At 31.8% G+C, this 13,315-nt stretch overlaps 1 protein-coding gene across 4 annotated transcripts in view; it reads right to left on the minus strand.

Moving 5' to 3' along the window:
* The window catches only part of sick (sickie), a 174,494-nt gene that overhangs the window by 98,715 nt on the left and 62,464 nt on the right, over nucleotides 1–13,315 (minus strand). For 3 of the 4 annotated variants that reach the window (XM_087411097.1, XM_087411095.1, XM_087411096.1), the window contains 2 exons: nucleotides 12,632–12,749; nucleotides 12,113–12,165 (listed from right to left, as the gene is read on the minus strand). In XM_087411097.1, the coding sequence (XP_087267223.1) occupies nucleotides 12,113–12,165; nucleotides 12,632–12,749 (171 nt within the window). Of the gene's footprint in view, nucleotides 1–5,822; nucleotides 6,403–12,112; nucleotides 12,166–12,631; nucleotides 12,750–13,315 lie in introns of those variants that run through there. The other variant, XM_087411099.1, reaches the window with a different exon arrangement.

Genomic DNA, 13,315 nt, shown 5'->3' on the forward strand with positions numbered 1-13,315 from the left:
ATAATCCTGAAAAGGATTAATTTAGAAAAAAACGATATCCAAAAGTTTTTTGAAATAAAAAGTTTTTAAAGATAAAATTTGAGCAATTTATTTGATATTAATCTCTGTGAAACAATTATATTCGTTTAATATAATTTTTCCCAAGTGTATGAGATTCTTGTGTGGTGAGACATCCTCAAAGATATTCTCAAGAATAACTTTCAAGAACTCATGAATTCTGTGAGATTTAGATTATAAAAAAATTTATCGGCTATTCTGCGAGATCCTTCCCGTTCAATTCAGGTATCAGAATTTCAAAACTTCCGGCTTCTTAAACCTTTAGTCTCTTACATTCATTTTTACTGAATCACTGAAACTCAATTTATTTGTCAATAAAATTTCGCGAATATTGAATATCTCGAAATTGAGTAATTTTGATTACGATGATGCTTTTTTCCATGTGCGTCAAACAAAAAAAAACCAAAAAACGATATTCCGATGTGGGCCCGTATAATAATCGCTCGAAGGCACGCCGGGTCTTTTGGAACGAGTCGCGTTATCGTATCGAGCTCGTGCGTATATGCGTATACGCGTGCTCGAATCGAAGCTCATCTTGAATCTCGTTTCGAGCCGACGCGGGACGTACAATCGGACAACGACTTACGGTAAAAATCCGCGCGCCGCGCCGATGAGAATCGCGCACAGCGCACACAATAACCAATGATAACGATCGCAGAAACTGCGATTCGCTGCTGCAATGCGCCGTAACTCGCGGACTGTAACGTGTGCACACAACGTGTCTCCAAGTCTAACTGACCTTCGGCTTCTAGTAAAACTAATTTTGCACTGTGTAGCAACTGTATCCGTTTCGTGTCAATAAACATACTATAAAAATGATGTTGCAAAATATTTACAAGATGTATGTTTCACATTATCAAATTCTCTTAAATTAATGAAGAACATATAATGATAAAAAATGTTCTTAATTAAACCAAGAATAATTGTAGAAATGGAAATAAAAGTAGAGAGAAGGAAGATTTTTATCTTTTATGCTTTAAGAAAAAAATTTCTTAATCTACTTGTACTTATGTTAAAAAATGTCTTAAAAGATTACTTAAATTAACTTGGAATTTGGCTTAATTTTTCCAATCGAGACTAGCATCGCAATTATTATTTAACTTCGACCATGATTTTATTTAAAAAATGTTTGAAGTATTATATAATAAATATTTTTTTAAATTTATAAAAATATTATTAATGTCTTCTCCCTCCTTCCAGTATAGTGACGTGTAATTATCTTCACGATTTTTCTTAAAATTCGTAATTTTTTACATTTTAATTCATTCGTATCAACTCTAATCTAGTCAACATTATTTTTCATATGCAAAAGTGCGTGACGTTACGCGAGATTCGCAGAGATTATGCGCGAAGATTCATTGATTACATCGCACGTCTGATTCTCCATTTTCGGTACCGTTAAAAGACTACTCCTGTGCCCATACCTTTCTATCTCGATCTCCTACCGCAATTTGATCGGACGTGTGTTGAAATTCGTAAGAGCACGGATGACTCGATCCTTCGACGAAAAACTGACTCCCGCGACTCACCAGAACTCGTTAAAACGGACGTACGTCTAGAATTGTAACTACATCTCAGTCGTTCAAAAAGGAAAAGACTAAATTTTACTCTCTCTCTCTCTCTGAAATTATTTTGAAACTATTTTCTTGAAATTATTATCATTAATCGTTAATAATAATTATTTGTTTAAATACGAAAGAACTTTAAAATTAATTTATATTGAATTTATTTAACTTTAAATTACATTATATAACATAAAAATTGTTTAATTAACTGACTTCGTAAATATTTACCAATCTTTTTTTATAAAATATTTACTAAATTTTTAGAAAAATAAATAAAAAAATATATGTAGAAAAACGAAATTGCAACAGCTATATAATTGTATATACGAAAATTCGTCACAATTCGACGATAATAAAAATAAAAAATTATTTTATTTCTAATTGCATTCCCTTTGCATAGCCAATCCATCGAATCTCAAAACGTATCGTTAATTTTCGTGAAATTAACTGAACCACAATGATTTCCGACAAAGCTTTCGTAATACAATATCAACAGAATCGCAATCACCGCGCAAATTCGCATACGCGAAATACCGCGAATCGACGATCGCGCTAATTGCAATCGTGCTTGCGGCACACGGTGAGTATAATCGGTGCGTAAATTTCGGATTCGAATCGCTTGAGGCATGGAATTTACGCCTTGCGAAAAGAGCAGCAAAATTACAATAAATTGTTGGTGCAGAGATCTAGAGATAGATAGATACATCAATTGTGATCTCTCGTCTATGTTTGTGTACGATGTAGTTTGTTTGTGATGGATATCGAGAGGTTCGCGATTGCGACAGGGCGATGCTCAGCGATGGTTGACGCGCGCGGTATGTACAGAATAATTTACGAGGTCGAATAGTTGAAATAGTTTAGCAGGAGAGGAGGTAAGGAGGGTATTTGATTTCACCTAGAATATATTATTATATATATAAAGTATTTTGTCTTTTTCTCAATTTTTAAAAGTTGAGAAATAAATTATATATAAATCTGTAATCTGTGATGTTAATATATCAATAACATACAATGTGAATTGTAATAAGGATATAACGGATGTAACATAAATAAGCAATTATTTTTTTATCTCGTAGAAAGTAAAACCTAATCACTTTTTGCTACAATTATTGCTAATATTGCTGCATTATGTATAGGTAGGCGTGTGTATGTGTGTGTGTATGTGAATGCTGTTGAACGCAAGACAGGATAATTGTCTATTTTCCCACTTCAAGGCTGCGTCATAATAAGTATACCTGCAATTTTCCGTGGCGGCGGAAGTCGGTAACTATTTACGCGAGAAATCACGGCGAAGACGCAGGTATGCGACCGCAGGTATCATGAAGAATATAGCATATACTGCAAATATGACATGTACAGTAGCAATGCACATCGAGGGCGACACTGCGATTGGCCGGCGTGTACCTCGCCACTTATGCAATTTACTTTACGCTCGTTTTAAGAGGCAATTTGACATTGCCGATCTCGTGGTCGGTTACTAGCGTCGCCCAAGACCGAACGGGCTCTGAACTCGTAAACAGCGATAATAATTTAATAAAATGCACTCGCGGGTCACACGAAGTCATCGTTTACTTCCCATTCGCTCACACGATCTGCTTATCTTTCTTTTTATAGCGCAAAATGGTTTGTTTAAATTCAATTATTCGTAAATAAGGGTTAGTAAAAAAATTGCACATTATAAGTGAATATATCATGGAGACATATCGAATTTGGAAAAAAAAAATGAAATCTTTCGCGTTGCCGAACACTTTTATACAACTCTAAAGATGTTAGTTCACATAATTGATCTCATTTGTTATTGAAAAAAATCTGATTGTTACATTTACAACATAAATTTAAAATGAAAAAAATGTTTTATTTCACCCTCGTTAACATAACAAAATAAAATTTATGCATTTATTTCATTAAACTTTTAATCATATTTTATTATTAAATTGTACTAAATTAAGATTGCATTATTTATACTGTTAATAATACTATTTATCTAGGGTAACTGTTCCTATTAATGTGCCTTTTAGCCAATTCGCTTATTATTGAATCAATTATTAAATATTGTAGCTTTAATTTTACCTGCTTGCAATCAATATCGGTTTTTCAACTACTTCTTTTTTTATAATATTTGTTTAATCTAAAAAATGTTAATACTTTATAATGCTTTTGATAAAAATAGAAAACATGTTTTTGTTTTCCCTTATTAGTGAATCTTCTAAGCGATGGCCCTATTAATGTGCCCCCAATTTGTGTGCTTATCCACACTCATTTTAACATATAGTTACTAAAACAGGTAATAAATTTAAGCTAATTGTTTATGTTAATATTACATAAATCATTATTTCAATTATATTTATTTCAAAGTACACTCATAACATAACGTTGTCAGCTCCAATACAAGGCACATTAATAAGGACAAGCTTAAAATCTTGCAGTACGTATTACTGGATTCACATAAATTCCTCGTATCTTTCAAAAAATATTTAAAATACTTTAATACTTAAAAAATAAAATATTATCTTTGGTATTAAATATTATCGTATGCATTAATAATTTAACTTAACAAAAAAAATTTTCTCTTATTTATTTGTGCTAGTTTTCTTTATGACTTATCGAAATACAAAAACACACTAATAGGAACAAGACAATTGTAACAGTAATTGGGACAGTTGCCCTATGTTTAATACATCTATTTCAATCCAATATCTTTTATTATTATCACTATTAATAACTGTCCGCTTTATGTTAATGTAATTAGTTATATTTCTGGAGATCCTCGTGATTAAAGTTGTAGATTTTGATAACGAGATTATTTTCATCAGGAATGCGTACAAGATAAACGATCTTGGAAAGAGTTTACTCGGTAGTCTTGCGAATGCGACGAATGCAATTCGGGTGTTAAGGGTCGAACTTAGTTGAGAGGAATCCACCACAGTATGTTGTCATCGTCGTCGCCGATTAACGGTCGCTTTATTAACTACGCGCGAGTGTCGCTGCTTCTTTGACTGACAACTCAGCCCGTTCAATTTTATGAGTTAATGAGCTCGTCGTCCAAGCCTGCTCATTGCAAGCGAACAGTCGCAACACAGTCGACCTTCTGTGATTTTGCCGAGCCGTTATTTCGATTTCTCGTCTAGACTCGATTAACTGAATCCCGAAATATTATATAAGATTAAGACAGTCAACAAGTTATCTTTATTATGTTCTTAATGAATACAAATCTATATCCGCAAGAAATTTTTGGTACAAGATATGGTGGAAGGTGGCGTGTCATCATATTCTCAATAAAAAAAAAAAAAATCAGAATTTAAATTAAATATTGTGAATAGCATGAAGCGTAAGGTTTTCAAGAAAATTTTCTGTAAGATCAGAGATAAAATTTTTTCAAAGAGCAGAACTATTGTGGAATTAGTTTCAGAGTATCTTATATCAGGACTACCGGTATTCCGACGCCGTTAATCCTTTATAGCTTAATGCGACCTCGAAGCAATTTATTGTACAAATCACTGAAGAAGCAAAGAGCTATAATACTAGTTTATTCGATAATAGTTTTGTATATTTAATTTGTTATGTAATTTTTTAACAAATAAAATATAAAATATTCGAAAGAAATCTATTTAAAAAACATATATATATATATACTTTAAAATCAATATATTCAATATTAATAGTAAATTCACTAGAAATTTCTTACTACCATCTACTACCGGAGATGGATATTGATTCGCATCGAATGATAATCATAAACTCTAGCGCTCGAATGATCGTTCGCGGAGATGAAAGCAAGTGCCGAATGATCGATAATTTTTTCATTCATAGAGAACAGAGTTACGAGAGAGCGAGAACAAGATCACGGGAAGTAAAACGGATCACCGCTTGGCACGTGCTACTGGAGCACTTATGGAACATTAACGGAGAACACACGCCCGGCATATCTGGGAAGTACTCGTATTTTGAACTTGCTTATATTCCAAACACGTGAATTAGTTTTTTAAATAGATATTTGTTTCAATAAATACAGATTCAGCAATCGCAAGTGAGAGAATTTTTCCACAAATCAAATGGCACATTAATGTTCGTACAGAAAGTGTTAAAAGTATTTCAATTGTTCCTAAATAATATACGCATAAAATAAGAAATCAAATGAGTATGAGAAATTAGTAGTAATTAGGCTGATAGAGATGAAATTAAAAGAAAAGTCAATGTTACCTAACGATAACTTCTTCTGTGTTTCTTCATTAAATATTAAGTATAAAACACACAACGGGAAATTTGACAATTAACTATTATTATCATCGCGATAACGGAATTGCACAGTGCGATAAGACTAATTGATTTATTTATTCACATATTTCACGCGCTTTCTTTCTGGTTGTAAGAATCGATGCAGCATCCACACTGCTGGATCACTCGTAGGACACTAAGCGACGACAGACAGAGAGAGCATACAGGGACACGAGGTCGAGGTAAGCCACACCGCAATTGGCCGAGCAGGGGACCGCGTTAGCAGGCCCACAGAGAAGGTCGAAGGAGGAAGGAAGAGAGAACAATCGACAGGTAGTGGGAGCGTGCTCCAAGTGTGGGAGCCCCGGAGAACTCAGGTATCCACGTGGTTCGCGGATTGTGAGTAGGGTCAGTTCATAGTACGTATGGGTAGGTATCGTACTCATAATATGCCAAATCAATACGTTAATTCGTTTTATTAATACATCATATTTAATCAAACGACATTGTCTACGAATATGAATTTTTAAGATAACTATTATTGACTATAGATATGAAAAAAGAATTTAAAAATGACAAAATTAATAAGACCAATCGAAAATATTTTAAGATTTTAGAATTTCTCAGTTTAATATTTTTTGGAATTTTGAGAGATTCTAAGAGATTCTGAAAGATTTCTTGAGATTCGCTAATTAAGTATATAAGAATCTTTAAAAGATTTTATAATCAGTCATTTTTTAACGCAAGATTTCTATAGGATCTTAGAATCTGAACTACGCGCACGTGTAAAGAAACAGGAAGAGCACTGACCATTGCACCTTTTTTTGATCCGCATATTTCCATCCAATTTACTCTCTGCATTGTGTATTCTGGGCATTACTATAGGTATTGGCGGGATCCGGGAGAGGCGAGGCTTTTTTTCCGCGGTCGACTCATTCACCAAGACATCCGCGAATCGAATTACTGAATCTTTCACGAACACACAGGCCGACAATGTAACAGTTTATCGACTCGCGCGGGAACGTCATTAACTTTTGAAAACGGACTCGTTCGCTTGTGCGCTGACAAATGGCCGGAAATACCCAAAGTACGTTACACTATTTTAAAATCCTCATTACACAAAATCTATTATATATTTTCTAAAATACATATAAATATGATGAAAATTATTTACTTGCACGTACAGAGCTCATTCATTAATTTTAATTTTAATTTCTAAGATATATATATATATTATAGACAAAACTTAAAAAAACAATATAAGCTATGACTCTCAAAATAAAACTTTCTTGACAGCAGACAAAATACAATTTTTATATTATATGAGGAAATAAATGGTTGCAATATGATTAAAAGCATAAATTGTCGGAAATTTAAAGACGTAAAATGGACTGCGCGTAACATTCAGGGGAAAATTGCATTTTGAATCATTTTGAGTGATTCACAACGTCACGTCCGTGCAGAGAATCAATGGAGATGAGGTAGATAGTTACAAGAAGCGATTCTACGCGACCAAGAACTTAATTAAAGGAAGATGCATTGGATCGAAAATTGCATATCGTGTGGGTGCATTGTCTGCTTTTTTTTCTATTATACCAATCGTTAATTTGATGAATACAAAGGCACGATTACGCGCAGCAATTAATATTGATCGAGTAACACAACAATGTATCACACTTTTTGCGCAAGAAATCTAACGTGGGAAAATTGAGTTATTGTCAGATATCTGATGATTAATTCGGTGATAGAATCATATTTTATTTCAAAAGGAAGGATAATCTAAAACGGCGAATTCTTTCAATTTGGAGTGAATTAATCTAGAACATTGATATATATTAAAATGATATGATTTATAAATTATAATTTTAAATCTATTTTAATTTATAATTTATTAAAAATAAATAAGAAATTTAACTAAATAAATGTAATAAAAATTAAAATTGTAAAAAATAAAAATCGGAAATGTAATAAATTATTTTTTAATATCTTTATTAATGATATTAATGTATAAGTGATTTATTTTTATTCAAGAACATCCCATATACATTTTGTATTATAACGACAAATTTTTCAGTTCAAAAAGGAAAGCCTAGAACATGTCTATTTCTTTCTTTTTTTTCTATAATATATCGTCTTATATTCGGAAACCCCGCCTATGTTTCCCCGTTTTTTCGTCCCTCTCTTCCCTCTTACCATTCACGCAGTACATATATACATAGTATCTAGGACACCTGCGACGTACTGTGATGTTTTCAATATTCTACCATTGGCATCCCGCATGTCTTCCTCAACACTTGCTCGCGTTTGTCTAATTTAAACAATCGAGTAATCGATTTTCGAGCGTTTGTTCGTTGAGTTGCGTTTACTTAAACACAATATCGGTCTTTGACTCTTTAGTGTTACCTCATTGTAAATAAATTGCATTATTTTTATATATTCTAATTTCATAAACTTTTCCTTATATACTTAAAACTATCTTTCAACATATATTATTAATTATACCGTTAAAGATATTTAAATAAAAAAGTTATCAAAATTAATTTTTATAATATTTATTTATTCGTAATTAAATTATTTTTCTCTGAAACGTTCTTAATAATTAATTCTCTATTAAAGTTTGCTTGAAATAATCTAGAAAACAAAATCTAGGACAATCCATATTATTCATAAATTATCGTTGTGAGGAAATTAGGGAGACCGGCGCGATGCTTGACTAATATATATGAAATGACTCATCCTCGCTATCTCGAGAGAGTGGATTATCCGCGAAATAGAAATAGATCGCAATGGGCCGACTGGCTAGCCAAAGACGCCATGCCGGTTCCGGTTTAAGCTTCAGTTTAGCCGACTCTCTTTTAATCATCAAAACAATGTTGACGATCGAAAGATGTGCGAAGATGAGAACCAGCCCGATTCTACCACGCGACCAAGTTTATAGTGCACTGAAGAAACCTTTTCGGCGAAGAATATTAACAATGTCGATCGAATGAAAATTGCCATATATTTAATCAATCCAAAAAGAAAAAGAGATTTTAAACTTAAGTAATTAAATTCTGATTATTTTATTCTAACAAAAATTTTTTTTAAATAAATCAACATTTTTTAATTGGTGTTTAAAATCTATATCTTTTTCTTAATCTCTGTTAATATACATCTTTTTACATCTTTTTCTCAATAAATGAAGATCGATTATTGAAAGAACCGATATGACAGATTAGAAATGAGAGAATGAATTGCATTTCGTGTACATACGTTGGTATGTATAATGCTGCACGCCGATTTATGCAATCATCGAGCTTCCGGTTTACGTAGCGAACGAAAAACGTTTCATTCTGTACGCTATTGTACGTGTGGCAGGAGTGTGTACGAGTTGTAAACCGACGACGAGTTGCAAGTCGCGTGCTGAGCGCGGTTCCGAAAGGAAAACACGTGATTCTCGAATTGGTTACAAGTTGTTTCACAAATCGCTAAAGGCACAGAGAAATCAATTAAAAAGGCCATAAAAATAAATAAGAAACACATTTAATGTTAAACCTTTAAAATTCAAGATTGTAACATTTAATAATGTATTGTATGTATATTTGAAAAATTTGTATACTTTTATTAAAATTGTACTTTAAAGTCACTGTTTTATATATTAAAATTATATTATAACAAAAAATTTTAATATTAAAAATTTTGAAAAATAAAATATCGACCGATCGATCTATACTTTACTTTATCTCGATTATCTTTACTTGTCATTTACGTGAATCACCCTGTACACATGGCGCGTGTGTTCGGCTTGCTTTAATTATAGACTTGGAGCCCTTCTCCTTTCCTTAGCGTCCACCCTCGACACCGCGAAATTGGAAAGGCGACGTCTACGAGGCTGACTATACAGACTTGTTTCTGCAGTATGAGTACATTCGATTGAGGGTAAGAACAAAATTCGAGAAAATACTTGGAAGAGCTTTACGTCGCCTGCACCCTCAAAGTACCACCCTAAGCTCTAAAGTAATACTTAGCAGGAGTACTTAGCAAAGCAAATACTACAGCTACTAAGAGCTATGCGCAAAGTTTCCTGGCCTAGTAAACTATAGAGTTTCTGCCAAGAACTGAAGAGTGACATGAAACTGTTCAACACTATCGGGAATGAAATTAAATTCTACTATCATTTTATACAATATTTTATACAATATTATTTTATGTGACTACATTATAATATATAATCACAATAGTATTATATTATCTCGTATACATATTATTTCTTTTTATATACAATTTTATTCTAAATTTTTCAAAAGGTTTTATCTAACGTCTAAAGAAACGAATTTACTATATTGAGAGCAAAATGGAAAAACGTGAATGCTTTTAATTTTCAATTCGTCAATATTTACTATGGGTGTGAGGACTATGTTTGAATAGAAAGAAGAGAGAAAAGGAATCGAGGAAAAAGAAAAACGAGAGTACATTGTATTTTATGGATTTCGAGTGCATCTCGTCGGGAAAACGAGCCACGTCACATCCGGATGGATGGATCGAAATGCGTAGTCGAATTATACTTCTCCCTCTCCCTTTCTCTCTCTTTCTCATAGAATGATGCCACCTTGTGTTTCCAATTTGCATAATCCTGAGTCAACGTGCGATGCTCTTCCTTAGGGGATACAAGTTGAAAGACTGTCAGTGAGAATAGAGTCCTTATAGTGTTATAGGGAAAGAAGACATGACAATTGGAAATTTTATCAAATATTCTCTTTTGCAAGTGTTAATAATTTCGCGTCTTTTCAGAGAATATTAAAATTTAATTGTGAGAAATGTACATGAACAATTTTTCATTTTACTGCAAGAAAAATTTAAGCGACATGTCATAAGCCTGTTACAAGATGAAATAAGTAATCGAGATAATTTATGTACGAGGATGTAATAAGACGTTATAATTAACAGCTTTTAATTAATTGCAAACGGCGGAGCCTGTGCGGAAGCCAGGTACTTAATCGTGCGCGCGGGTATAAAACGCGCGTGTCAGAGATTACGCAGACATGATTCTGACCGAATTTTTGCTGCAATGCTTCCGTAAAACGTTAATTAAAATGCTGAATGAAATCCAAATAATCGTTTTTCTCAGATCAGAAACATAGATTTATCTTATGATGTTATCGCAAAATATGTTTATTACGCACATTATGATGAAGACTCATATCTCGTAAAATGAGATACGCGCATGCCTAAAGTGAGAAGAAATACTTATATGACTTCGGAAATTTATTATTCAGATATAATAGCTAAAGATATTACAGTGATACTATAGCCTATAATGTTTAATTTAAAAATTAGTAAATATTATTTTAATTAAGACAAAAATACATATAAAGGTTAAAATACGACTGCGATAAAAGTACAATATATGTTGAAATATAATATTGGAATTAAATTATTAAATAAAATTAATAATAGAAAATATAAAAATAATTTGAAAATCAATGCGTTTTAAATCGAAATTGAAAAGAATGAAGTTTAAAATTTCTGAAGAAATACAGCATAGATAAATGGACAAATATAAACACTTTTATTAAAAACACGTAAAAGTAAATTAAAGGTTTAAGATTATGAAAATAGATATTGAAATAAGAGAATCAAATTTCTTAAAGAGAATCAAAACGTGCCGCAAGAGACGTAATCGCGTCTGTTTTTTTCTGCGCGTTATTCTAAATATTTCGAAGAGATGCGGTGATCTATGGTGCACCGTACGTACAGTTGCATGGATTTTATCTACGTATTCGAAGCGGGGAAAGGGAGGAGGAACGAGCTTGTGAGCTTTCTATTTTTAAAGGACTGCGCTCGTGCATGCTGGTTCTTAAATTTACTTCTACGGAGGAAGATCCGGAGCATCTACGCATCAAATATCAAATCTTTTGAATTTCATTATTTTTTTTATCTATAATCTAATATTTTCTCCTTTCATATACATAACAAACAAACAGTCCATATTCTATCAAATTGATTAGAAAATATATTTTATGTTTGAGATATTTTATTTATATTTTATTTATATTTTGTATTTATTTATATAAGATTATAAAGATTCATTTTGCATATATTGCAACAATAAAATATATTTATTATAATTTATTTTTGTTTCGTTAATTAAAAATAAACCTGGCATTTCTACCTTAAGTATTATTATTATTTCCCCAATAAACACGAACAATGTCATTTTAATTAACTGAAGTGTTCTTAAAGGATTATATTAATGCTGAATATAACTTTTGTACAAAATTTTTAAATATACTCACCATTTGTTGGGCGCTTTTTGGCTTTCGATTTACGTCGATCACTTTTTGATTAGCTGAAAAAAAAATATGTGTCTTAATTTAGAAGATTTTCCTCGTTCATTTAATTGACTAACGGATGCGATAAATTGCATACGCGTGCGTACGGCACGTGACTATCGTACTTATGCACTAATGACTTTAGTGTCGATTTATGTGTTACGAATAACTGTCTAACGCCATAAACGATCCAATACTGTTAGACGAATCATAGATTTATGTCGCCTGCCACCTCAATCTTTTTCGCACATTTCGATTTTTATTAATAAAATGTCGCAACTCTTATTTAATATAAATGTTTCCAGTCTTTATTATATTAAATGAATAAATTTAAATAAATAAATAAAAAAATTCTAATACAATATTTATGGATAATTAATTTAAAAATCTGCAAATATTTCACGAACATTTCGAACTTTGTTTCTTTTTATAAATATTTTATTTGATTTTAAAAAGAGATGAGAGTGTGCAAAAGATACTTACTGACAGCTTCCACTAAATCAGCTAAAAGGACACCGTCGCAGAGATCAGCCTGGAGATCGATCACTCTTTTCTTGCAACCCCCTCGTTCCAAATAATAATTAGCCCAATCTGTATAGATCTGGAATCATCAAAAAAAATCATACAATAAATAATTATATAACACATATGTATATATTCTAAGAAGTATTATTATCATTACATAATTAAGTAATATTTTCTAAGTCACAATTTTCTTTTTTATTTCCTTGAAATATAAATATAAATATATATATATATATATATATATATATATATATATATATATATAAGTTTCGAAGTAATTTCAATGTTAAGTTCTTCTGTTTAGAATATCTACTTCTCATTTTTATTTTTTGCATCTTAATAAAAATATTCGTGAAATGAGTATTTGTGGAACGAGTTAAGTATTGGTTGAAATACAATGTGAAAAATTGCACGCGCTCTTAATTACGTCGCGTTTCATGCAATGATTGTAGTTGATCGATCGACTCTTGAGATTGTATCAATGAATTAAAGGCGATCGTAAGAGAAAAAAGGAGAGAGAGAGAAGAACGAATAACGAATAGCTTGTAGACAGCAAACATCATGGAGGAGAGAACTTTAATAGTCGATCGATCGATCGATTATTATTTCTTCATCCTGCAGTTATATGGTCATTATTTCTTC

Source organism: Acromyrmex echinatior, chromosome 11, assembly GCF_024713525.1.
Source record: "Acromyrmex echinatior isolate Ae372 chromosome 11, ASM2471352v2, whole genome shotgun sequence".
NCBI lineage: Eukaryota > Metazoa > Arthropoda > Insecta > Hymenoptera > Formicidae > Acromyrmex > Acromyrmex echinatior.